General features: G+C 43.9%; 1 protein-coding gene across 3 annotated transcripts in view; it reads right to left on the bottom strand.

The window, feature by feature from the left end:
- LOC132394514 (uncharacterized) overlaps positions 1–25860 on the bottom strand; it is a 171881-nt gene that overhangs the window by 7251 nt on the left and 138770 nt on the right. For 2 of the 3 annotated variants that reach the window (XM_059970780.1, XM_059970782.1), the window contains 4 exons: positions 25750–25842; positions 24404–24511; positions 19141–19224; positions 948–1043 (listed from right to left, as the gene is read on the bottom strand). In XM_059970780.1, coding sequence (XP_059826763.1) covers positions 948–1043; positions 19141–19224; positions 24404–24511; positions 25750–25842 — 381 coding nt within the window. The remainder of the gene's footprint in view (positions 1–947; positions 1044–19140; positions 19225–24403; positions 24512–25749; positions 25843–25860) is intronic. The other variant, XM_059970781.1, reaches the window with a different exon arrangement.

Below are 25860 nucleotides of genomic sequence, written 5' to 3'. Positions count from 1 at the left end.
CTGGGAACGGCACCTGATGATGATGATGATGATGATGATGACTGCAGATGCCCAACCCCAATTTCAACTCTACAAAATGCACGACCTTGTACTTGTCAGAATTAAGTTCCATTTGCTAATGCTCTATCCAACTTTCCATCTGATCCATATTCAAATACAGACCTGGATAACATACCACAACACCACTAATTCTCATGTCATCTGTAAACTTATCAGTCATATCTCCTACACTCACAACTAAGTCATTAATACATATCACAAAGTGCAGAAGTCCTAGAACCACTCACTACTGTACAGAAATAGATGCAGACTTCAAATCAGAAAAAAAAAACATTCTTCCAACACGACCTCTGCCTTCTGTCACCAAGCTGAGTTTGGATCCATTTAGCTGGATCACCTTGGATCCCAGGTGTGTTAGGCTTCTGGATCAGCCTCTCATGTGGGACCATGTCCAATGACTTACTAAAGTCCACATGGAGAACATCTTTCATATTGCCTTCATCAATCTTTTTTGCTGTCTCCCCAGATTAGAGAGATTGGGTTTCCCTGACTCCAGGCCTTACAGACAATCCACAATCAGATTCCCACATTTCCAATTATACTCAACTCCCATGACTGAAAATTCTCTCCAATGATTTCCCTGCAGGCACAGAAAGAAATCATCTGAACTCACGCAGAGACTCTGGACTTGCACACTCCAGCAGGAGTCTCAAACCCCTTCAGCTCACCTTTTTTGATAGTCCAACATCTCTGTGAGCTTCCAACAGAATGCAGCAAAACCTGGGCCAGATCTGTTCCAATTGACAGTAGCCAGTTGGGACAGAGTTGATAACGTTCTGGAGATTCCCCACAACTGTTCCTTTTAGAAGCTGAAGTGATGGTGTGACCAGGGGAAAATTTTCACAGTGATTGAGTTCTTTAGAAAATGCTTTGATTTTGATACTTACTGCAAACTGGAAAGTATCTGGATAATGTTGTCACAACTGTGACTGCTGATAGAGTGAATATGATCCACATTGAAATGCTGGTCTTGAAGTTTTTTTCTGAAATGTACAGAAGTGAGCCCACTGAGTAAATTCACACTGATTCTCCACACCCACTCCCTGTTTAAAAGTACATTTAACACCGTCATATGTCCAATGGTATTTATGAGACAAAGCAACAAGTTTATCAAAACTAAGTAAATTTATTATCAAAGTTTGTATATGTCACCATTTACTAACCTAAGATTCACTTACTTGCAGGCATTCACAGCAGAACAGAGAAATACAATAGGATCAGTGAATAACTACACAAAGACAGACAAGCAGCCAATTCAAAATAAGCACCAGTTGCAGAGTCCATAGTTTGTGGCATCAGTTTGGAACCGAGGTGAGTGAAGTTATCCATGCTGGTTCAGGAGCCTGATGGTTGAGTGGTAATAACCTTTCCTGAAGCTGGTCATGTGGGATCTAAGGTTCCTGTACTTCCTACTCAATGGCAGCAGTGAGAAAAGAGTATGGCCTTGATGGTGAGGGTTCTAGGTGATGGATGGTGGGGGTTATAGGTGATGGATGGTGGGGTTCTAGGTGATGGATGGTGGGGGCTCTAGGTGATTGATGCTGCTTTCTTGTGGCAGCGCTCCTAGCTATGCACAATGGTATAGAGGGCTTTGTCTGTGACGGACCAGGCTGTGCCCATGACTTTTTTCCAGACTTCTCAGTTGGTATGTTTCACAACCAGCCTCTCAAAGCACGCCATCACAGTGGATATAAGTGCTACTGGATGATAGTCATTGATGCAGGTCACTACATTCTTTTTGGGCACTGGTGTGATTGAAGCATGTTTGAAAAACGTGGGTACTTCAGACTGCTGAAGCAAGAGGTTGAAGATGTCAGTAAACACTCCTGCCTGTTGATCAGAACAGGTCTTCTGCACTCGGACAGGTACAGACTGGGCCAGATGTTTTCCGTGGGTTCACCCTTGTGAAGGTGCTCTCACGATGGCAACAGAGACTAAACTCACAGGGTTGTCAGAGGCTGTGGGATCTTGTGAAGGTGACTGTTGGTCAAAGTGAGCAGAGTCGCCTTACGGTCATTTATGTTGCTTGGTTTTGCTTTGTAGGAGATGATGGCCTCTAAGATCTGTCACAGCTCTCAAGCATCCTGGCCATGCAGCATCTATGGCAAAGGGCAAACAGTTGATGGGTCCTGATGAAGAGTTAGGGCTTGAAATGTCAACTGTTTACTCTTTTCCATAGCTGCTGCCTGACCTGCTGAGCTCCTCCAGCATTTTGTGCATATTGCTTTGGATTCCCAACGTCTGCAGATTTTCTACTTGTCAAGCTTCCTTCAGTGATTTAAGTTTGATCTGAAATTCCCACTTCAAATGTGAGAATACACTTCAGGCTCTCAATTTATCACCAATAAGATTGTGCTATTAATTGCAGAGACAATTGTTATATAACCTAGGTCCCCAATAACATTGTCCACTTGCAATTTGTTACTACGTGACGAAGTATGGAAATACTCTCCATGCCATCAGACCGCTCCCCCTCCCCAATCCTTCACACCGCCCTACAGAATTCAATGGACAGAACCAGAGAAAGCACCAACTGGACCCAGACATCTTCCAATATCCACCACTGCAGGAGATGGAGACGTCCCTTCCAGCTCCAGTCCCATCTACTGTTGAGGGGACTGTATGCTGAAGAGGGAGGAATTGGACTCATCACCAACACCAACATCACTTTACATCTTTCCTTCATTCTGTTCTTGATAAACAACACCACTCTACCTCTTCACCTTCTCTACCCTTGCTATACTATGCAAAGTTCAATTCCCAGTCCCCTTCCCTTTACTACCATCTCTGGTTTCTCCCAGTGTAAAATTTCCCCAGGCACTGCATTGCTGGACAGAATGTTTGACTCAGTTTCAACAGGATTTCCTCTCATTTTATTGTTAATCATCCTTTCACATCTGCTTTGTTTCTCTTCAGAATACTTAGTTTCTTGTAGATCCCTCCCCTCTTCTTACTACTTATAGCCTTTGCCAACTCCCAGTTGACCAACCCCACCCTTTCCATTTCAACGGAGGCCTGATCCCAGGTGAACTGTAACTTATTGACACAGTTCTTGCCGACCAAGTATTGGTGCCGGTGTCCTTTTTCCCAATTCTTCTGGCCTGTCTGCTTCTCTGCCAATTTACAAACGGCATGGGTTAAAAGCTCAAATTCGTGCTTTCCACTTGGTGGCTAACTCCCTGTTCTGATCACTTGCTGCAACATGAACCACAACAGCCAGATTTACTCCCTCCCTTCCCATCCTTCTCCAGTTACCATGAGATTTGCCTGCCCTTTGCACAGGATAGACAACACACCCTTCGGGTTTCTGATTTTCTGTTAAGGACACATCTACCATGAACTGAAGAGCACCCAGAAACTATGACAAGTTCTATTTGGCTACAGATCATGGCTTCCATTCTGTAGCCTTTTTTCCTTATCCTCTCAGGTATTCAATGCACTTTACTTGCTGAAAGAGAGCAGTCAGTACAGATTTTCTCCTTGACCCGTTACAAATATCTACCACACAGCTCACTATCAGCCGGAGTTGTCTGAGTGGAGACACCTCCTGCTCAGAACTGCCGTACTGTACAGGACTCCCACACACGGCAGTCGGGTTACAACCATAGTGCCATATCTTAGCTTGCACTCTGAGTTAATTATGTAAAGACGCTGTTAAACAAGTTAAACAAAAAATTTAAAACAGTAGTTTATAGTTTCTTAGCTTCAATGGGAAAGACACTACAATATTCACCAGCTGTCACTGACCTGTTATCTAAAAGACAATTACAGTACATTATTTTATAGTTTCACTTTAAGTCCCATGGACAAAAACATCGTAACCATTGAGTTTTGGACTCAATGAAACTAGACTCCATTCTGATTATTCCATTGACAAAAGCCTCCAGTATTTATACATACAGCAACTCCAAATACAGGAGAAACTCCCTGCAGTAGTGATTGTCATGTCCACAGTTCCTGCTCACTACCCAACCAACCATGCATGGGCCACGAATAAGCAGGTCAGTAACATCTGAGGAAAGAGCAACATTTCAGGTCAAAGACCCTTCCTCAGAACTCTGTCCACAAACACCGCCTGACCTGATGAATGTTTCCAGCATTTTCAGATGCCAGCATCTGCAAATTTTATTTTTGATTTTCATTCTCTCCCACAAATAAGGTGCTTATTTGTCAACTGGCTGAGAAAAAGATTTGAATGTTTATAATTTATTAAATTCAGACAGAATTTGGCCATTTGGCCCATCAAGACTGCTCTGCCATTCCGATCATGGATGATCCTTTTTCACTTCCTCAGCCCCAATTTCAGTCCTTCACAGCGTGACCTTTGATCCATGTCCAACCAAGAACCGATCCAGCCCTGCCTTAAAGACACCCAATGAACTGGCCTCCTTAGCTGCATGTGGCAACATATTCCACAAATTTCTTCCACAGATGGAAGAAGTTTCTCTGCATCTTTGTTTTGAAAGCGCTCCTCTCTATCTTGAGGCTGTGCTCTCTTGTCCTAGACTCTCAAACCATGGGACACATTCATTCCTTATCTGCACAGTCTAGCCATTTCAACATTCGAAAGGCTTCAATAAGATCCTGCCTCATCCTATTGAATTCCAGTGAGAACAGACCAAGAGCAATCAAACGTTCCTCGTATGAAAACATATTCATTCCTGCAATCGTCCTTGTGAACCTCCTCTGGACCTTCTCCAATGAAAACCCCTCTATCTGTCCATCACACACACACACACACACACACACACACACACCACCCCAACTGGTACACCTCTCCCACTCCTCCATCTGTCCATCACACACACACACACACACACACACACACACCACCCCGACTGGTTCCCCGCTCCCACTCCTCCATCTGTCCATCACACACACACACCACCCCGACTGGTTCCCCTCTCCCACTCCTCCATCTGTCCATCACACACACACACACACACCACCCCAACTGGTACACCTCTCCCACTCCTCCATCTGTCCATCACACACACACACACACACACACCACCCCGACTGGTTCCCCTCTCCCAATCATCCATCTGTCCATCACACACACACACCACCCCGACTGGTTCCCCTCTCCCAATCATCCATCTGTCCATCACACACACACACCACCCCGACTGGTTCACCTCTCCCACTCCTCCATCTGTCCATCACACACACACACACACACACCACCCCGACTGGTTCCCCTCTCCCACTCCTCCATCTGTCCATCACACACACACACACACACACACACACACACACACACTACCCGACTGGTCCCCCTCTCGCACTCCTCCATCTGTCCATCACACACAAACACACACACCACCCCGACTGGTTCCCCTCTCCCACTCCTCCATCTGTCATCACACGCACACACCACCCCGACTTGTTCCCCTCTCCCACTCCTCCATCTGTCCATCACACACACACACACACCACGACTGGTTCCCCTCTCCCACTCCTCCAACTGTCCATCACACATACTTACCACCCCGACTGGTTCCCCTCTCCCACTCCTCTATCTGTCCATCACACACACACTATCTCCATCCCTCTGGTACTGGCTATATTCTATACTTCAGACCATTTGAGAAGTATCGACTTAAAATAGCAATTGTCCATTCCCTGCAAGATGCTCTGAGAACCTCTGAGTTTCTCCAGCATCTTGTATGTGTTGGGTGAGACCTCACCCTTCTGTGTCATATAGCCCCACCAAAGAGAATGAGAACATAAGAACATATGAAATAGGAGGAGGCGTAGGCCATCTGGCCTGTCGAGCTTTCTCCGTCACTTGATAAGATCACCACTGATCTGGCCGTGGATTCATCTCCACCTGCCTGACTTTTCCCCTTAACCCTTAATTCCCCTAATATGTAAAAGTCTATCTAATGTTGACTTAAATAAATTTACTGAGGTAGCCTCCACTGCTTCGTTGGCAAGGAATTCCACAGATTTACCACTCTCTGGGAAAAGTCTTCCTCCTCATCTCCATCTTCGCTTCAGTTTTCAAGGGTAAAAATACCCTGGCAATTATGGGGATGATTTACAGTGGACTGAAACGTTTGAGCATATTTTCTTTAAGAAAGAGGATGTGCCGGAGCTTTTGTAAAGCATTAAGTTAGATAAGTCACCAGGACCAGATCAGGTATACCCCAGGCTACTGTGGGTAGTGAGGGAGGAGATTGCTGAGCCTGTTGCGATGATCATTGTATCATTAATAGGGATGTAAGATGTATCAGAGGACTGGATGTTTACAAATGTTTTTCCCTTGTTCAAGAAAGTGAGTAGAGGTAACCCAAGAAATTATAGACCAGTGAGTCTCAATTCAGTGGTGGGCAAGTTGTTGGAGAAGATCCTGAGAGGCAGGATTTGTGAGTCTTTGAAGAGACATAATCTGATAAAGGACAGTCAGCATGGCTTTATCAAGGGCAGGTTGTGTCTTACGAGCCTGATTGAATGCTTTGAGCATTTAACAAACACATTGATGAAGATAGAGCAGTGGATGTAGTGTATATGGATTTCAGTTCAGTATTTAATAATGTTCCACATGCAAGGATCCTTCAGAAAGAAAGGAGGCATGGGATCCAAGGGGACCTTGCTTTGTGGAGACCAGAACTGGCTTGCCTCAGAAGGCAAATGGTCATTGTAGATGGTTCGTATTCTGCATTGGGTTTGGTGACCAGTGGCGTTCTGCAGGGATCTGTTCTGTTCTCTTTGTGATTTCTATAAAGGACCTGGATGAAGAAGTAGGAGGATGGGTTAGTAAGTTTGCTGATGATACAGAAGTTGGGGGTGTTGTGGATAGTCTGGAGTGTTGTCAAATTTGAAGACAGAATATTATATTAATGGTAAGACTCTTGGCAGTGTGGAGGATCTGACAAATCTTGAGGTCCGTGTCCATAGGACACTGAAAGCTTCTGCGCAGGTCGACAGTGTTGTTAAGAAGGCGAATGGTGTGTTGGAAGTCATCACCGTGGGATTGAATTTAAAAGCCGTCAAGTAATGTTACGGCTATACAAGACCTTTGTCAGACCCCACTTGGAGTACTGTGTACATTTCTGGTCACCTCACCACAAGAAGGATGTGGATACTGTAGAGAGAGTGCAGAGGAGATTTACAAGGATGGTACCTGGATTGGAGGGTGTACCGTATGAGAATAGGTTGAGTGCACTTGCCCTTTTCCCCTTGGAGCGAGACATGACCTGATAAAGGTGTATAAGATGATGAAGGACATTAATCGTGTGGATGATCAGAGGCTTTTTGCCAGGACTGAAATGGCTAACACGAGGGGGCATAGTTTCAAGGTGATTGGAAGCAGGTACCGAGGGGATGTCAGGAGCAAGTTTTCCCCACAGAGGGTGGTGGGTGTGTGGAATGCACTGCCAGCGGTGTTGGTGGAGGTGGATACAACAGGGTCTTTTAAGAGCCTCTTAGATAGACACATAGAGCTTAGAAACATAGAGGGCTATGCGCTAGGGAAATTCCAGGCAGTTTCTAGAGTAGGTTACATGGTCGACACAACTTTGTGGGCCGACGGGCCGGTGATGTGCTCTAGGTTTCTATGTTCTATGTAAATCTACTCCCTCAATTCTTAAGGCTATGTCCAATAGTTCTTGTCTCACCTACCAGTGGAAACAACTTTCCTGCCTCTAACTTATCCTTATAAGTTTCCATAAGATCTCCTCTCATTCTTCTGAATTCAGGCGACTCAATCTCTCTGCATAGTCTAACCTCCTCATCTCTGGAATCAACCTGGTGAACCTCCTCTGCACTGCCTCCAATGCCAGTATATCATTCTTAGAGTAAGGAGACCAGGACTGCACGCAGTACTCCAGGTGCGGCCTCACCAGTACCCTGTACAGTTGCAGCATAACCTCCCTGCTCTTAAATTCAATCCCTCTAGCAATGAAAACCAACATTCCATTTACCTTCTTGATAGCCTGCTGCACCTACCTACCAACCTTTTGTGATTCATGCAGAAGTACTCCCAAGTCCCTCTGTACAGCAGCATATTGCAATATTTTTATGGTTTAAATAATACTCTGTCCTTCCATTTTTCCTTCTAAAGTGGTTGACCTTGAATTTACCAACATTGTATCCAACTGCAAGACCCATCCCCACTCATTTAACTTATCTATATCTCCCTCCAGACTCTATATCTTCTGCACAATTTGCTTTTGCACTCAATGTAGTATCATCAGCAAACTTAGATACATTACACTCAGTCCACTCTTCCAGATCTTTAAGATATATCATGAACAGTTCCGGGCCCAGCCCCGACCACTGTGACACATCATTCACCACTCATTGCCAACCGGAGTAACACTCGTGTATCCCAACTCTCCGCTTTCTATTAGCTAACCAATTCTCGATCCATGCTAATACATCACACCCAACTCTATGAATCCTTATCATATGGATGTCTGTTATGTGGCACCTTATTGAATGCCTTCTGGAAATCCAAGTAAATAATGTCCATCTGTTCCCCTCTATTCACTGTATTCATTATATCCTCAAAGATCTCCAGTAAGTTTGTCAAGCAAGACCTGCCTTTGCTGAATCCATGCTGCATCTGTCTGATGGATCCATTTCTTTCCAGATGCCTCGCTATTTCTTCTTTAATGATAGCTTCAAGAATTTTCCCAACTACAGATGTTAAACTAACTGGCCTATAGTTACTTGACCTTTGCCTACAACCTTTTTTGAAATGTGGTGTGACATTCACCATCTTCCAATCTGCTGAGACCTGCCCAAAGCCCAGAGAATTTTGGTAAATACTTGCAAGTCCCCTCTACTGCCTCTTCCAGCTATGCTTCTCTGGACTGGAACCAATGTCCTAGGGGGAGCGTTTCTTACTGCTGTTCAGGAGGATTTAAACTAATGTGGCAGGGGGATGGGAACAAGTGCAGAGAGACAGAGGGGTGTAAAATGAGGGTAGAAGCAAAAAGTAGTAAGGTGAAAAGTAAAAGCGGCAGGCAGGCAAATCCAGGGCAAAAATCAAAAAGGACCACTTTTCAACATAATTGTATAAGTGCTAAGAGTGTTGTAAAAGCAAGCCTGAAGGCTTTGTGTGTCAATGCGAGGAGCATTCGTAACAAGGTGGATGAATTGAATGTGCAGATAGTTATTAATGAATATGATCTAGTTGGGATCACAGAGACATGGCTCCAGGGTGACCAAGGATAGGAGCTCAACATCTAGGGATGTTCAATATTCAGGAGGGATAGACAGGAAAGAAAAGCAGGTGGGGTACCGTTGCTGGTTAGAGAGGAGACTAATGCAATAAAACGGAAGGACATTAGCCTGGAGGATGTGGAATCAATATGGGTAGAGCTGCATAACACCAAGGGGCAGAAAACGCTGGTGGGAGTTGTGTACAGGCCACCAAACAGTAGTAGTGAAGTTGGGGATGGCATTAAACAGGAAATTAGAAATGCATGCAATAAAGGAACAGTAGTTATAATGGGTGACTTCAATCTACATATAGATTGGATGAACCAAATTGGTAAGGGTGCTGAGGTAGAGGATTTCTTGGAATGTATGTGGGATGGTCTTCTGAACCAACATGTCGAGGAACCAACTAGAGAGCAGGCCATTCTAATTAGAGAGCTAGACTGGGTATTGAGCAATGAGGAAGGGTTAGTTAGCAATCTTGTCGTGTGAGGCCCCTTGGGTAAGAGTGACCATAATATGGTGGAATTCTTCATTAAGATGGAGAGTGACATAGTTAATTCAGAAGCAAAGGTTCTGAACTTAAAGAAGGGTAACTTTGAAGGTATGAGACGTGAATTAGCTAAGATAGACTGGCAAATGATGCTTAAAGGGTTGACAGTGGATATGCAATGGCAAGCATTTAAAGATCGCATGGATGAACTACAACAATTGTTCATCCCAGTTTGGCAAAAGAATAAACCAGGGAGGGTAGTGCACCCATGGCTGACAAGGAAAATTAGGGATAGTATCAAGTCCAAAGAAGAAACATACAAATTAGCCAGAAAAAGCGGCATACCTGAGGACTGGGAGAAATTCAGAGTCCAGCAGAGGAGGACAAAGGGCTTAATTAGGAAAAGGAAAAAAGATTATGAGAGAAAGCTGGCAGGGAACATAAAAACTGATTGTAAAAGCTTTTATAGATAAGTGAAAAGAAAAAGATTGGTTAAGATAAATGCAGGTCACTTACAGTTAGAAACAGGTGAATTGATCATGGGGAACAAGGACATGGCAGACCAATTGAATAACTACTTTGGTCCTGTCTTCACTAAGAAGGACATAAATTATCTTCTGGAAATAGTAGGGGACCGAGGGTCTAGTGAGATGGAGGAACTGAGGAAAATACATGTTAGTAGGGAAGTGGTGTTAGGTAAATTGAAGTAATTAAAGGCAGATAGATCCCCAGGGCCAGTTGGTCTGCATCCCAGAATGCTTAAGGAAGTAGCCCAAGAAACAGTGGATGCATTAGTGATAAATTTTCCAAACTCCTTAGATCCTGGATTAGTTCCCAAGGATTGGAGGATGGCTAACATAACCCCACTTTTTAAAAAAGGAGGGAGAGAGAAACTGGGGAATTATAGACCGGTTAGCCTGACATCGGTGGTGGGGAAAATGCTAGAGTCGGTTATCAAAGATGTGATAACAGCACATTTGGAAAGAGGTGAAATCATTGGACAAAGTCAGCATGGATCTGTGAAAGGAAAATCATGTCTGATGAATCTTATAGAATTTTTTGAAGATGTAACTAGTAGAGTGGATAGGGGAGAACCAGTGGATATGGTATATTTGGATTTTCAAAAGGCTTTTGACAAGGTCCCACACAGATTAGTGTGCAAACTTAAAGAACATAGTATTGGGGGTATGGTATTGATGTGGATAGAGAATTGCTTGGCAGACAGGAAGTAAAGAGTGGGAATAAACAGGACCTTTTCAGAATGGCAGGCAGAGACTAGTGGGATACCGCAAGGCTCAGTACTGGGACCCCAGTTGTTTACAATACATATTAATTTGGATGGGGGAATTAAATGCAGCATCTCCAAGTTTGTGGATGACACGAAGCTGGGTGGCGGTGTTAGTTGTGAGGAGGATGCTAAGAGGATGCAGGGTGTCTTGGATAGGTTAAGTGAGTGGGCAAATTCATGGCAGATGCAATTTAATGTGGATAAATGTGAGGTTGTCCACTTTGGTTGCAAGAACAGGAAAATAGATTATTATCTGAATGGCGGCTGATTAGGAAAAGGGAAGATGCAACGAGACCTGGGTGTCATTGTACACCAGTCATTGAAGGTGGGCATGCAGGTACAGCAGGCAGTGAAAAAAGCAAATGGTATGTTGGCATTCATAGCAAAAGGATTTGAGTACAGGAGCAGGGAGGTTCTACTGCAGTTGTACAAGGCCTTGGTGAGACCACACCTAGAGTATTGTGTGCAGTTTTGGTCCGCTAATCTGAGGAAAGATATCCTTGCCATAGAGGGAGTACAAAGAAGGTTCACCAGATTGATTCCTGGGATGGCAGGACTTTCATATGAAGAAAGACTGGATCGACTAAGCTTATACTCACTGAAATTTAGAAGATTGAGGGGGGGATCTTATTGAAATGTATAAAGTTCTAAAGGGATTGGACAGGCTAGATGCAGGAAGATTGTTTCCGATGTTGGGGAAGTCCAGAACGAGGGGTCACAGTTTAAGGATAAAGGGGAAGCCTTTTAGGACCTAATGAGGAAAAACTTCTACACACAGAGAGTGATGAATCCGTGGAATTCTCTGCCACAGGAAACAGTTGAGGACAGTTCATTGGCTATGTTTAAGAGGGAGTTCGATATGGCCCTTGTGGCTAAAGGGATCGGGGGTATGGAGAGAAAGCAGGTACAGGGTTCTGAGTTGGATGATCAGCCATGATCATACTGAATGGCGGTGTGGGCTCAAAGGGCCGAATGGGCTACTCCTGCATCTATTTTCTATGCTTCTATGTTTCTATGTTGCTCGAGTGGTGTATTCCTAAAACAATAGAAAATAGCATCAATAACACCAGTACAGAAGTGGGATTCCAGAGCTGATCCTACAAATTACCGCCCCATATCCTTATTCAGTGTCATAAGCAAGGTAACGGAAGCAACAGTCCAGAAGTTCAGAACTACCTACTCCGTAACAAATTAATTTCAAGTAGGCAGTATGGATTTAGACCTGATCACGCTACAGCCGATTTCCTCACCACCTTATTGCAAACGTGGAACACCTTCTTAGACAATGGAGGAGAAGTGTGTGTCATAGCCCTGGATATCAAAGGAGCATTTGACAAGGTCTAGCATAATGGACTCTGTGTTAAGGTGAGATCCAAATGAATATCTGGAATGCTGCTTAGATGGCTACAGAGCTACCTTCATGGATGGACCATCAAAGATGTTATCTCTGGTTAGGCTTCTGATTCTTCAACCATCAATGCATCTGTACCACAGGGCTCAATACTTGGGCCACTTCTGTTTTCCATCTTTATGGACGACTTGGTTGACGCATGCGGTAACGAGCTATACCTGTACGCTGATGACTCCACACTATTTACACCAATTAGAGCAGTAGAGAGTAATACAGTGGCAGCAGGCCTGAGTAGGGATCTTGGCAGGATGAAAGCCCAGGCAGGCTACTGGAATGACACCCCTGAGCCTACGAAGTGCAAGGTGATGGTGATGTCTAGAAAGAGGAATCCATCTACACCCAACCTGTATTTTGGGAACTGCAAACTGGATTTAAAGGAGGAGCTAGTAATCCTTGGTGTTAATATTGACAGCAACTTGGTGTGGGATAAACACCTTTCCACTGTTTCAAACAAGGCTGGACAAAGGCTTGGAGCTCTGTGGAAAGTAGCAACCAAACTAGACAAAGAGGGCAGAGCCACGGTTTACAAAGCCCAGGTATGAAGTATCATGGAGTAGGCCTGCTTATCATGGATGAATGCCTCACAGAGTGTCCTCAGCCAGCTTGATTCCATTCAAAGAAAGGCTCTCAGGATTATAGGTGCAGATGAAGCCATGGATCATGAGAAGCCAGCCATCAGTGGCTTATACCACAGACGACAGGTTGCAGCAGCTACTGTGCTATACAAAATGCACACCAGTCACAGCCCTGCAGACCTTCGCACCATGCTTCCTTCATCTTATGAGAGACGGCGTACCACACAATCAAGTTTAACTGCTCATGCTGTTTCTATGCCTGATGCAAGAACCTACACATTGGATAGAAGCTTCCTCCACTGTGCCATCAGAATTTGTTCCAGATGCTGTGGTTGGAAACATCCGTGATGATGGAGTCCAAGTCTTCAAGAGTCGAGTGCACAAACACCTATCATCTCTGGGAGGGAAGTCACATACTTCTTCATAAGCTATTGTGAAGGGGACCAGGATGGCAATGCTTGGTTGTTGGCAGGTAGGGTTAATACCTGACTTTAAAGAGCACTTGTGAGTTATGTTCTGGCTGGACTTAGTCCTTAAACTGCTGGAGAACAGTGCGGAAAGAACAGGTGTTGTTTTCTCCCGGTAGGGAGTGGTTTTTAGTTCCAAGTGCTCCTGCCATATTTTGTCACCCTGCAACCTGATCCTTCAATCTCTCTGAATTATTGAGGGCAGCATGTGTATAAATGTCTCTCTCCAGCAGACTTCATCATGACTCCAGTATTTCTGCTATTTGTTACTGTTTCTTAATTGTACATGTGATTTTTTTTGTGTGTTCTGTCGCTGAGCAGCAGTGAACCATCTGATTGGCTTATCAGAGTTCTCTTTGGGAACTAGTTAACTTGATCAGCATTTCTGATCTGGCTATTGTTCAGGATCGCACTTAATAAATATATATTTTTTAATCATCACCAAAGGCTCTACTATAATTTCTGCCATTTCTTTCTCTACACTGAGATGCATTCCATCAGGACCAGGGAACTTAACTACCTTCAGGCCCACAGGTTTACTCTTCAGTGATAGCTATTGTATCAAGGTTCTCACCTCCTTTCACATCCACAACATCTTCTCTCTTTGGCATGTTAGATGTGTCCTCCACAGTGAAGACAAAGTACTCATTCAAAGCCTCTGCCATTTCCTCAATACCCAATATCGCTTCCCCCTTCTCATCCTCCAAGTGACCAACATTCACTTTACCCACCGCTTTATATAATTGTAACAACATTTACTATACGTTTTTAAATTTTGTGCCAGTTTGTTTTCATAAACTAGCTTCCCTTTCTTTATTTTTCACTTTGTGGTATTTTGTTGCTTTTTAAAGATTTCTCAATATTCCATTTCTCCAATACACCTGGCAGCTTTTAGTTTGATGTCTTCTTTTATTTCCCTAGTTATCCAAGGCTGGCTCTCCCCATCCTTACTGTCCTTGCTTTTAACTGGAATATACTTTTGTTGAGCACTGTGAAAAATCTCTTTGAAAGTTTTCCACTGTTCCTCAACTGTCCCACCATTTAGCCTATGATCCCAGTCTACACTAGCCAGATTCTCCTGGTCCCCTTGTAGTCTCCATTGTTTCAGCATAATACACTGGTTTTACATCAAACTATTGCACCTTCCATTTGGATGAGAAACTCAATTATTCCATGATCACTCTTTCCAAGTTGTCCTCAGGACTGCCTCAGCCAACTTGATTCATCCAATCAATGTGCAAGTTAAAGGGCCCCATGATAGCTGCAGTTCCATTCTTACATGCCTCAGATATTTCTCTGTTTATTGCCTGTGCCACTGTCATGTTATTATTGGGTGGCCGATGGACAACTGCCACCTGTGTTTTTTTTCCCTTTACTATTCCTAATCTCTGCTCCAATAGATTCAGCATTCTGCTCCTTAGATCTCATATCGTCTCTCACGATCACTCTGATCTCATCCTTAATTAAGAGTGCTACCCCACCCCTTACCCTCCTATCTATCCTTCCATATTACCTGATATCATTGAATATTTAATTCCTAATCCTCTCCACCCTGCAACCAAATCTCTTTAATGGCCAATAAGTCATACCCTCTATACTGATTTGTGCCACATGCTTACTGACCTTGTTTCGAATACTATGGGCATTCAAATAAAGTGTCCTTACACACATTGTGCTTTCAAAATCTTGTAATCTTTTACTCTTTTGAACTTGACTTTTCTTCACTCTTTTTTCTTTTTTTTCTTTTGTTTTGTCTTTACTTTTATTAACATTTTTTCTTTTTTACTTTATCCATACTTTTCCAATTCTTTGAACCCACCCCCTACTATTTAGTTTAAAGTTCCATTAACTGCCCTGGTATTGCAATTCACTAGGATCCAGGTCCCAACACAGTCCAGGTGGAGCCTTGTTCCATTTCCGACGAATTCAAACCCAATTGCCCCAAACCAATCCTGGAGCCACGCACTGAACTCCTTAATCTTCTTGACCCTGTGCAATTTGCACTTGGCTCAGGCAGTAATCCAGAGATTACCACCTTTTTGGTTCTGCTTTTTAATTTAGTCCCTAGCTGCTCAAATTCCTTCAGCAGAAACTCTTTCCTCTTTCTACCTATGTCATTGGTACCAACATGGACAATGACAACTGGATCTTTCCCCTCCCACTGCAAATTCCTCTGCAGGTCAGATAAGATGTCCCGTACCTGGCCACCAGGCAGGTAATGCAGCCTTCGGGGTGCTCTATTCTCATGAAAGAGAACTCTGTCTATTCCCCTGAATATACTATCCCCAATTACCACTATATTTCTCTTCTCTCCCCCCTCCTGAATGGCTCCCTGAACTACTATGCTGCCACAGTTAGGTTGCTCACCCTTCCTACAGCCCCACACTCAGGGAGCAAGAATCTCAGACCAGTTGGACAAGCTCAAAGGCTGAGGCTCCTCCAGCACTGTCTCTTGGATCCCAATACCTGCCTCATTCACAGTCAAACCCTCTTGTCCCTGACCACAAACCAAATTTGTGGCAGCTACTCAAATAGGTCAATTAAACCTGGAGAGGGATGGGCTCTGCCAGGTTTCAGATGCCTGAGACACATCGCATGATGAGAAATCACCAAAATAATTGGTGCAAAAAGCTTGTCATGACGGAGCCCTGGCGACTCCATCAGGAGTTAAGGGTGCGCGTGCATGTGCGCACACAGACACACACACACACTCACACTCAAATAGGTGTGACTACCTCCTGAATCCAGGTAACTCTCCCCTCCCTGATGTGCCACAATGTTTGAGCTCAGATTCCAGGTCATCAACATTGAGCCTGAGTTCCTCGAGCAGCCAATACTTGCTGCAGATGTGGTCAGCAGGAACGACAATAGGATCACCAGCTCCCACATCATGCTGCTACACCACATCACCTTTATTTATTCCTTTATTTAATTAGCTGTAATATAACAACTTTTTATTCAAACAACACAAAAGCCTTACTAGCTACTTACCTGTGCCTCCTCGCCAAAGCCTCTAGTTCCTATTTCTTCTTCTTTGGCTGTCCATCTATTTTGATGTAGACTGAGGCCTGGGCAAGGTTGTATGGAAGACCGGCGGTTGCCCATGCTGTACGTCTCACATCTCCATGCTACCGATGTTGCCAAAGGGAAGGGCCTAAGCCGATACAGCTTGGCACCAGTGCCGTCGCAGAGCAACGGGTGGATAAGTTCTTTGCTCAGGGAGACAACACGCTCCCTCAGCTGAGGCTCGAACTAGCAACCTTCAGATCAGTAGACCAATGCCTTAGCCACTTGGCCACATGCCAACAAGTCCCTACACTGTTCCCCTCACACAGTGGTCAATCTGATTTGACCCTGCTTTCCTTTTATTTGCTCCTGCTAATGAATTGCAAATCGATTGGTCCACCGCTAATACACTGATCCCTGCAAAACACTCCTTTTTTAACTCTTGTACCCGATGTGTGTGAAGCTTTTTTCTCTCTTTGAATTGATTGGTAACTCAGTGGTGTCCACTGCCCTGGTTCCTCGTTATTGACTCCAGACCAAGATATTCTCAGATCAGGTCAGATACCGACAGGGAGACCTGATTACCCTCGCTCAGATGATGTCTCAGTGCTGCTCCACACTGAATACATGGAAGAAGCGAGTTGAGACTTCACAGTCCCATTCTGGGATTGACAGTGTTGCAGTAGTACTGCTGAATCTAACTGGGATGGCAGCGATGTACAGTTGGTCTAATTTGTGAAGAATGATTCACTCAGTAACAGCAACAAGCAGGACAGGCGGTGTGAATTATGAATATTTTTTAAATACATGATGAGTAAAAGAGTGACACAGGTAGATATAGGACCTATTGAAAAGGATGCTGGAGAAATTATAATGGGTAACAAAGAGATGGCAGAGGAACTAAATGAGTATTTTGCATCAGTCTTCACAGTGGAAGACATTAGCAACATACCTGATAGCCAGAGGTCTCGGAGTAGAATTAGGTAGAGTCAAGATTACTAGAGAGAAAGTGCTTGAGAAGCTAAATGGACTAAGGATAGATAAATCTCCCAGACCGGATGAAGTGCATCCATGGGTTCTGAAGGAGGAGGCTTTGGAGATTGTGGAAGCATTGGAAATAATCTCCCAGGAATCAGTAGATTCTGGCACGGCTCCAGAGGACTGGAAAGTCGCAAATGTAGTTCCGTTGTTTAAGAAAGGGGGGAGGCAGCAAAAAGAAAATTACAGACCTATTAGTATGACATTGGTAGTTGGAAAGTTATTGAGGTCGATCCTCAAGGATGAGATTATGAATTACCTTGAGGTGCATGACAAAATAGGCCCAAGCCAACATGGTTTCATGAAGGGAAGATCCTGCCTCACCAACCTATTGGAATTTTTTGAGGTAATCTCAAATAAGATTGACAAGGGAGAGGCTGTGAATGTTGTGTATTTGGATTTACAAAAGGCCTTTGAAAAGGTGCCACATAAGAGGCTGCCCATGGAATTACAGGAAGGATATTGGAATGGGTGGAGCATTGGCTGATAGGCAGAAAGCAAAGAGTGGGAATACAGGGATCCTATTCTAGTTGGTTTTCAGTTACTAGTGGTGTTCCGCAGGGGACGGTGTTGGAGCCTCTACTTTTTATACTGTATATCGATGATTTAGATTATGGATTAAATGATTTTGTGGCTAAGTTTGTGGATGACACAAAGGTAGGTGGAGGAGCAGGGAGTGTTGAGGAAATGGAAAGGTTGTAGAGGGACTCGGTCAGTTTAGGAGAGTGGGCAAAGAAATGGCGGATGAGATACAATGTTGAGAAATGTACTGTTGTACATTTTGGAAGAAGAAACAATCAGGCAGATTATTATTTAGATGGGGAGAAAATTCAAAAATCAGAAGAGCAAAGAGACTTGAGGGTCCTAGTTCAGGATACCCTAAAAGTTAACCACCAGGTTGGATCAGCAGTAAGGAAAGCCCTCCGTAAAGACCAATACGTCCTTCCTGTGACGTGTGGCCCAGATCTGCAGACGTGGTTTCACCAGAGCTTTGATGTCTGTAGGACAACTCCTATTTCCCTCTACTCCGGTACTCTGGGTCAAAAGACCCACATTCCACTGGCTGCATTGCTGACACTGTGTACAGATCCATGACATGTTATTGTCTGATGAACACAGACCACATAGGGTTAATGGATCACCATTTCGAAACTGATCTGTTCTTTTTAAATCCAAAAAGAAAGACGTTGTATTCACCTGTGTTAAAACCTATTGACATAATTCTTCCCCATTTGCACCAGATTTATGTGATTTATTGTTGGCCTGTTACAATATCAATGGAAACTTGTTTGTGACTGTTTAAAATCCCATCACTGGACTCACAACAGATTTGCCACCATCAATTCTCCACTCTGGTCAGTCGTATGCTCTCAGTTCCATCAGGTTCAACTTTGGGAGTTTATCAAGCAGCTTCTGGAAGTCCAGATACACCCAGATACACAGTGTCTATATTGGGTCAGACCTCCAGCAGGTCTCCCAGTCCCCAGCTGTAGACTGTGGGACTGAGGACTGCAGGTGCTGGTGTTCATATAAAGCAGTTCACAATGTACTGACTGAGATACTCATTCCATTCGTGCACTGAGTAACATAGCGACCATTTTAATGTAATTTAAAAATATTTGTGCACTTACCAGTCCAGCAAATGAGGGCAATGAGGATGGAGACAAGAGACACAATGTTACTAATATTCAGGCACCACCACCACTGCTTGTCTTCTAGAGTCCAAAGGGAGAAATGAACAACATTAGAACTGTTTCAAACTGTTTCAAAACTGATCAACACAAACAGTTCTACATATGTTTCAGTGGACAAGTGTTCCAGATAACAGACACAGACTGGGATTGGTCAGGTTGGCTGTGATAATGAACGTCCTAAACATGAGACAATCCCACCAGGTTGGAAAAGGACCAGGTGTCAGAGCAATGCAGTGAGGGAGGGTCAGAGAGTTCACTCCACTGTCAGTGTGTGGAGATCCCTGGAGAGACTAAAGACATTGTGGTTGGTTCTGGAAATATACTGGAAACCTGGGTAACCAACTTTGTCAAAAAAAAACACTCAAAACTTCTACAGATGTACCATAGAGAGCATTCTGACAGGTTGCATTACTGTCTGGCATGGGGGCGGTGGGGATACTGCACAGGACTGAAAGATGTTACAGTAAGTTGTAAAATTATTCAGCTCCATCTTGGATCTCTGTAGTATCAAAGACATCTTCAAGGAGCAGTGCCTCAGAAAGATATCGTCCATTATTGAGGACCCTCATCACCCAGGGAATGTGCTTTTCTCATTGTTGCTGTCAACAATGAGGTACAGAAGACTGAAAGCACACAGTCAGTTATTCAGGAACAACTTGTTCCCCTCTGCTCTACATTTCCTATATGGCCATTAAATTCAATTGACTTTATTACTTATATCCTTCATATACATGAGGAGTAAAGATCTTTACATCACGTCTCCATCTAAATGTGCAATGTGCAACTTACAGGAGTTTATAATAAATGGTATATATAACAGTAGTCAATATAACAGTACAGTCAATACTACAGTTATATCAGCATGAATTAAGTCGTCTGATGGTCCAGTGGAAGAAGCTGTCCTGGATTTTATGCTGTGGTACAGTTTCCCAGATGATGGCAGCTGAAACAGTTTGTGGTTGGTGTGACTTGGGACCCCAATGATCCTTTGGGCCCTTTTTGCACACCTATCTTTGTAAATGTCCTGAATAGCGGGAAGAACACATCTACAAATGTGCTTGGCTGTCCGCACCACTCTCTGCAGAGTCTTGCAATTGAGGGAAGTACAGTTTCCGTACCAGGCAGTGATGCAGCCAGTCAGGATGCTCTCAATTGTGCCCCTGTAGAAAGTTCTTAGGACTTGGGGACCCATACCCAACTTCATCAACCATCTGAGGTGAAAGAGGTGCTGTAGCGCCTTTTTCACCACACAGCTGGTGTGTACAGACCACGTGAGATCCTTGGTGATGTTTATGCTGAGGAACTTAAAGCTGTTCACCCTCTCAACCACAGAGCCATTGATGTCAATAGGGGCTAGCCTGTCTCCATTCCTCCTGTTGTCCACAACCAGCTCTTTTGTTTTTGCAACTGAGGGAGAGGTTGTTTTCTTGACACCACTGTGCCATGAACATTTTTCAATAGATAGTATTTCTGTTTTTGCACTATTTTGAATGTATTCAATATACATTTATATACTTACTGTCATTTATTTACATATTTGTTGTTCTATATTTTCTTTCTATGCTATCATTTACTGCATTTGACTGCTGCTCCTAAGATAACAAATTTCACAGTAGATGCCGATGATAATAAAACTGATTCTGATAATCCATTATCCACCGGTTGTGAAGATGGAAATGGCAGGAAGACTGCAGTCTCTCTGTATACACACTGAGCAAATGAGACAAGACCCCACTGTAAATAAGCTCAGTCGTATTACCCCAGTGATCAAGTGCTGCAATTGACATGGTCTTGCCAGTGGTGATAATAACCAGTCCCAGCTTCAGCAATGGAGTTACACTGTTTGACTGGGAACCCTGTCCCCATGGTGAATATTGGAACATTACGGCACCTCAATGCTCAAAGGTGTCGGTGGTGACAGGTGATGTTCTAATCCAAGGTGAAAATGTGACAATATGGGGAAAGGCACATCTGCATGAATGATTAGGTGTTTAATGGTACATGAAGGTAGAGGCTGATCAGGAAGTTCATCACCAGATCCAAGGGATACCTTTCCTTCACCAGTTGTCTTTCTTCAATTCATCCAGTTGTCTTTCTTCATTCAATGTTACTCTTGGGAACACCACTTAGTGTTCATTTACAGTTTCTCTCAAGATGGTTGTGATATAGCCCATGGCTTTGCTCCCCAAACCTATTCCCACTCTCTGAAAACCCACCCCAGAACAGACTCCATCTCACATTTCTTCCCACTGTAAAATAATTCAGTGGTTACTCAGCTGCTGAATCACATCTTCTGCAACATCTCTAAATTTCCTGACTCAATCTAACTGCTTCCTCAGTCACTCTGCATGGTTCACCCACCAGCTCAACTCCTTCAGGAGCAAGACTCCAGGTCCCTGATGAAACAAACATTTAACCCAACATTATCAAATCCAGCTCCACCACAGTCTGGCTGTCCATCATATAGATTGATTATTCAACCAATATCCTGGTGCATTTATCCCAAATTCACCATCATCTCTGTATTCCACCCTCTTGAGGTTTTCCAACAATATGCACGGAACCCATTGATGGTTGTTATTGAACCTGTTCATCTGACTCTGTAGCTTCCCTCCCTTCACTTTGTCCATGACGCCAACCTTACTGAATGCTCCTTGCTGTCCTGGCATTGAAACTTTATCTCTCTCAATTTTCCACCACTAATTAGTCTTCTTTGGACAAAGAAAACCATCATTCAATGACATTATGACCCCAGCACCAACAACTCTTCCACCTCCAAGTCACTGAACACTTTGATCTCTCCAAATTCCTTGGCCAACTTCCCCTCAATCTGAGGCTTTAGTTTGTTATATTCAGCCCCACTGGAGAACTAAAGCAGAGCACATCAGGTTACAAATAATTATGTGACTATGTCTGTAAATAACCTGCTCCTCCTAAACTCATCAGAGACACTGTGATACAGGTGACCACTATCCACTCCATCAAGGTCTCCTCAATATAAATACACAGGGTGGGGGCATCTCCTTCCCCTATCCACACGTCCCTCCTCACCTGATCTCATCTATTACCTGAAAGATTGTACTCCTTGTCCTCCCTCCACCTTCTTATTCTGGCTTTTGTCTTTTCTTTTCCAGTCCTGATGAAATGTCTTGGTTTGAAACCAAAAGTAACATTAGCAAATTTGCCAATACACAAAGCTGGGTGGCAGTGTGAAATGTCAGGAGGATGTTATTAGAATACAGAGCAACTTGAACAGGTTGTGTGAGTGGGCAAATGTATGGCAGATGCAGTTTAATGTGGATAAATGTGAGGTTATCCACTTTGGTGGCAAGAACAGGAAGGCAGATTACTATCTAAATGGATTCAAGTTCGGAAAAGGGGAAGTACAATGAGATCTAGGTGTTCTTGTACATCAGTCAATGAAAGCAAGCATGGAGGTACAGCAGGCAGTGAATAAAGCTAATGGCATGCTGACATTTATAACAAGAGGAATTGAGAATAGGAGTAGAGGTCCTTTTGCAGCTGTACAGGGGCCTGGTGAGACCCCACCTGGAGTACTGTGTGCAGTTTTAGTCTCCAAATTTGAGGAAGGACATTCTTGCTATTGAGGGAGTGCAGCGTAGGTTCACAAGGTTAATTCCCGAAATGGTGGGACTTTCATACGTTGAAAGATTGGAGTGACTGGGCTTGTATACACTGGAATTTAGAAGGATGAGAGGGGATCTGATTGATACATATAAGATTATTAAGGGATTGGACACACTGGAGGCAGGAAGCATATTCCCACTGATGGATGAGTCCAAAACTAGAGGCCACAGTTTAAGATTAAGGGGTAGGCCATTTAGAACAGAGATGCGGAAAAACTTTTTCACCCAGAGAGTGGTGGATATGTGGAATGCTCTGCTGCAGAAGGCAGTGGAGGCCAAGTCTCTGGATGCATTCAAGAGAGAGATAGAGCTCTTATAGATAGCGGGGTCAAGGGATATGGGGAGAGGGCAGGAATGGGTACTGATTTTGCATGATCAGCCATGATCGCAGTGAATGGCGGTGCTGCTTAGCAGGGCCAAACGGCCTAATCCTGCACCTACTATGTATTGTCTATCATCTATTGTCTATTGAAACATTGTCTTATTTATTCCCCTCTATGGAACTTGCATGACCTGCTGCATTCCTTCATTTCATGTGTGTTGCTCAGTTTCTGTAAAATCTCTTGTGCCCTCACCTATTGCCTGTGTTGATCTTGCTCACTCATTACCCCCAAGGTTTGTTGTCTCTCACGCACAGCAGATCAATATTAAAATGCTCATCCCTGCATTTCTCTGAGCGCACACCTCATTTCCCCAGACCCAGCTCTGCAATTTCCTAGTCTAAAGGGCTTCTAAATTGCTGCAACTGACTTGTGTCCTCCTCCAGGAAACTCCTGATATAATCGCTCCAGCAAATGTTGGTGAATCTTGAGCAGCTTCTATCTGAAATTCTGAATTTCCCCTTTAAACCTCTCCACCCCCTCTCCTGCTTTATGCTGCTCCCTGAATCCAAGCTCTTTGTCCGAGACTAGCGCCACCTGGGCTCTTGTTGTTTACTGTGACTTGCTGACAAAGTTTATTTGATAACTTGTCTGTCAGTACCATGCGACTTCTTATTACACAGGTGATGGTAATTGTAGCTATTAGATTGTACGGTAAAGTTATTCTGAGAATGAACAGCCAGAAAGTCCCTGTATGAAGTAACAAAGAAAGAACAACAATATCTGGAAACGGACAGTTTATAACCTGTTCAGGACTGGGAAGTGTTGGAGTTCTCAGATATTAACTCTGTGTTGAAAGCGCTTGTCAGAATTATCTACTGAAGAAACAAATCTGATTTGATTTGATCCTCCCTCGAAGCTAACTTGCTGTTATGTCAATATTTGACAGCATGACATGTCAATCATGAATGAATTGACAATCCCTCCTCAGGGTCACTTCTCCCAAAACCTCCTCTGCAGTCGGGTCAGAGTTGACTCCAGAACAACTCCAGACATTCTGTGTCACCACTTCATATCTCAACATGTCAGTCATGTAGGACAATTGCATTCTGGGTACAACAGGAATCTAGAGACTCTGTGGGGATGGGGGTGGGGGGTGTGAAAGGAGTTTATTTTGCCAACATGAGTCACTTGGTGTTTCTGCTTAAATAGAAATTTGACATTTACAGGTACCTGGAAATCCTTTCCATGACCAGCACATGAATATAATAGCATATGCTGTAGAAAAAGCCAGTCCCACCATCGATGCAATGGCAACTCCGACATCCTCTGGTCTGAGGCCTGCAATTAAAAACAGTTGAATAACTGTATCTGTAACCAAATCAAGGTGATAAGAGGAGAGAATGCTGCCCCTTGAACAGAAGGCTGATGCCCACATGAACTGAAAAACTCAGCTAATTTCCTGTGAAGAGGGACAGCAGTGACCTTCTCCAATTTCACACACCTTTCATCACACTCTGTTCAAGAGCAGATCTCTGCCAATGATCTCGTGCAGTCAGTGTGGGAGGGGATGTGGAACGTGGTTTATACTGAGCAAGGCTGAACAAAAAGCAGTGTGACAGAAACCGACAAGCTGATGAGTGATGCTGGTTTCATATTTCCTCATGATACAGAGGGACGTCACTGACACTTTGTCAGTTCTCAGAGCAAATCTCATCATCCCCAGTCCCAACCACCCCCTTATTTCCCTGCAACCTATTTCTTGTCCATGCTTCACCTGCTACTTGCTGAGGATTCCCAGCAGATTCAGTTTTTAATTCCAGGAGCAGGTGATTTAGTCCCTTGAACTGTTCATCACTGACAAATGACCCAGCTCCGCACGGCCAGTGTTATGGAGGCTTCATGGGGATGGGGTCTGAGACCAGAACCCCCGGGATCCAGGTAGAGATCTGGGAAACCTACACCGCACTCACTCAAATGGCAAAACTAAAACTGAGAGAATAGGCTGTCACGGGAAGGAATGGAGGGAGGGGGAAAGAAAATCAGCACCAGTAGAATAAATGGATGATGTTGGGGTGTTCAGGCTCATTCCCATCTATTAATCCCTGTTGATGATTTTCTGTTGCTAACCACAAAGCTCCCACTTCTCCTTGCTTCATTGGGAAATGTGGTCATGCAACCTTTTAACCTGTCACCCCTCCGTCAATCTGAGACAATTTGTAACCCAAACACAAATCCTTGCAGGACACCATTAGTCACAATCTCTCAACATGAGACACGTAATCTCCTGCAAGTTATCCCCACACTCTGCCTTGTCCCATTGAGGCAACTGTCTGCTCAGGTCAACATTTTGCCTTCAGTTCCATGAGCATCAGTGAAATGCCATTAAAGTCTAAACCTCCAGCAGATCCCCCTGTGGGAAAGGACTTCAGCTGTGGGACTGAGGACTTCAGGTGCTGGTGGTCCTGGTAAAGCAGTTCACAACATCCTGACTGAGATACTCACTTCATTCCAACCAAACTCCAGAGAACAGAGTTCATCTTTTACATGAAAATACAGAATAATATTTCAGCACATACCATCAAACACCATCCAGAAAATTGTAGCAATGTTGATGACAGTGAGAAAATGAACATTATAGACAGACGTCCATCTTCTCAGTCTGTGAAAGCCTTTGGATAAATGAAAAT

This window comes from Hypanus sabinus, chromosome 5, assembly GCF_030144855.1.
Source record: "Hypanus sabinus isolate sHypSab1 chromosome 5, sHypSab1.hap1, whole genome shotgun sequence".
Taxonomy (NCBI): Eukaryota; Metazoa; Chordata; class Chondrichthyes; order Myliobatiformes; family Dasyatidae; genus Hypanus; species Hypanus sabinus.
The sequence above is the reverse complement of the archived record's forward strand: the minus strand, read 5'-3'. Positions and strand labels throughout refer to the sequence as shown.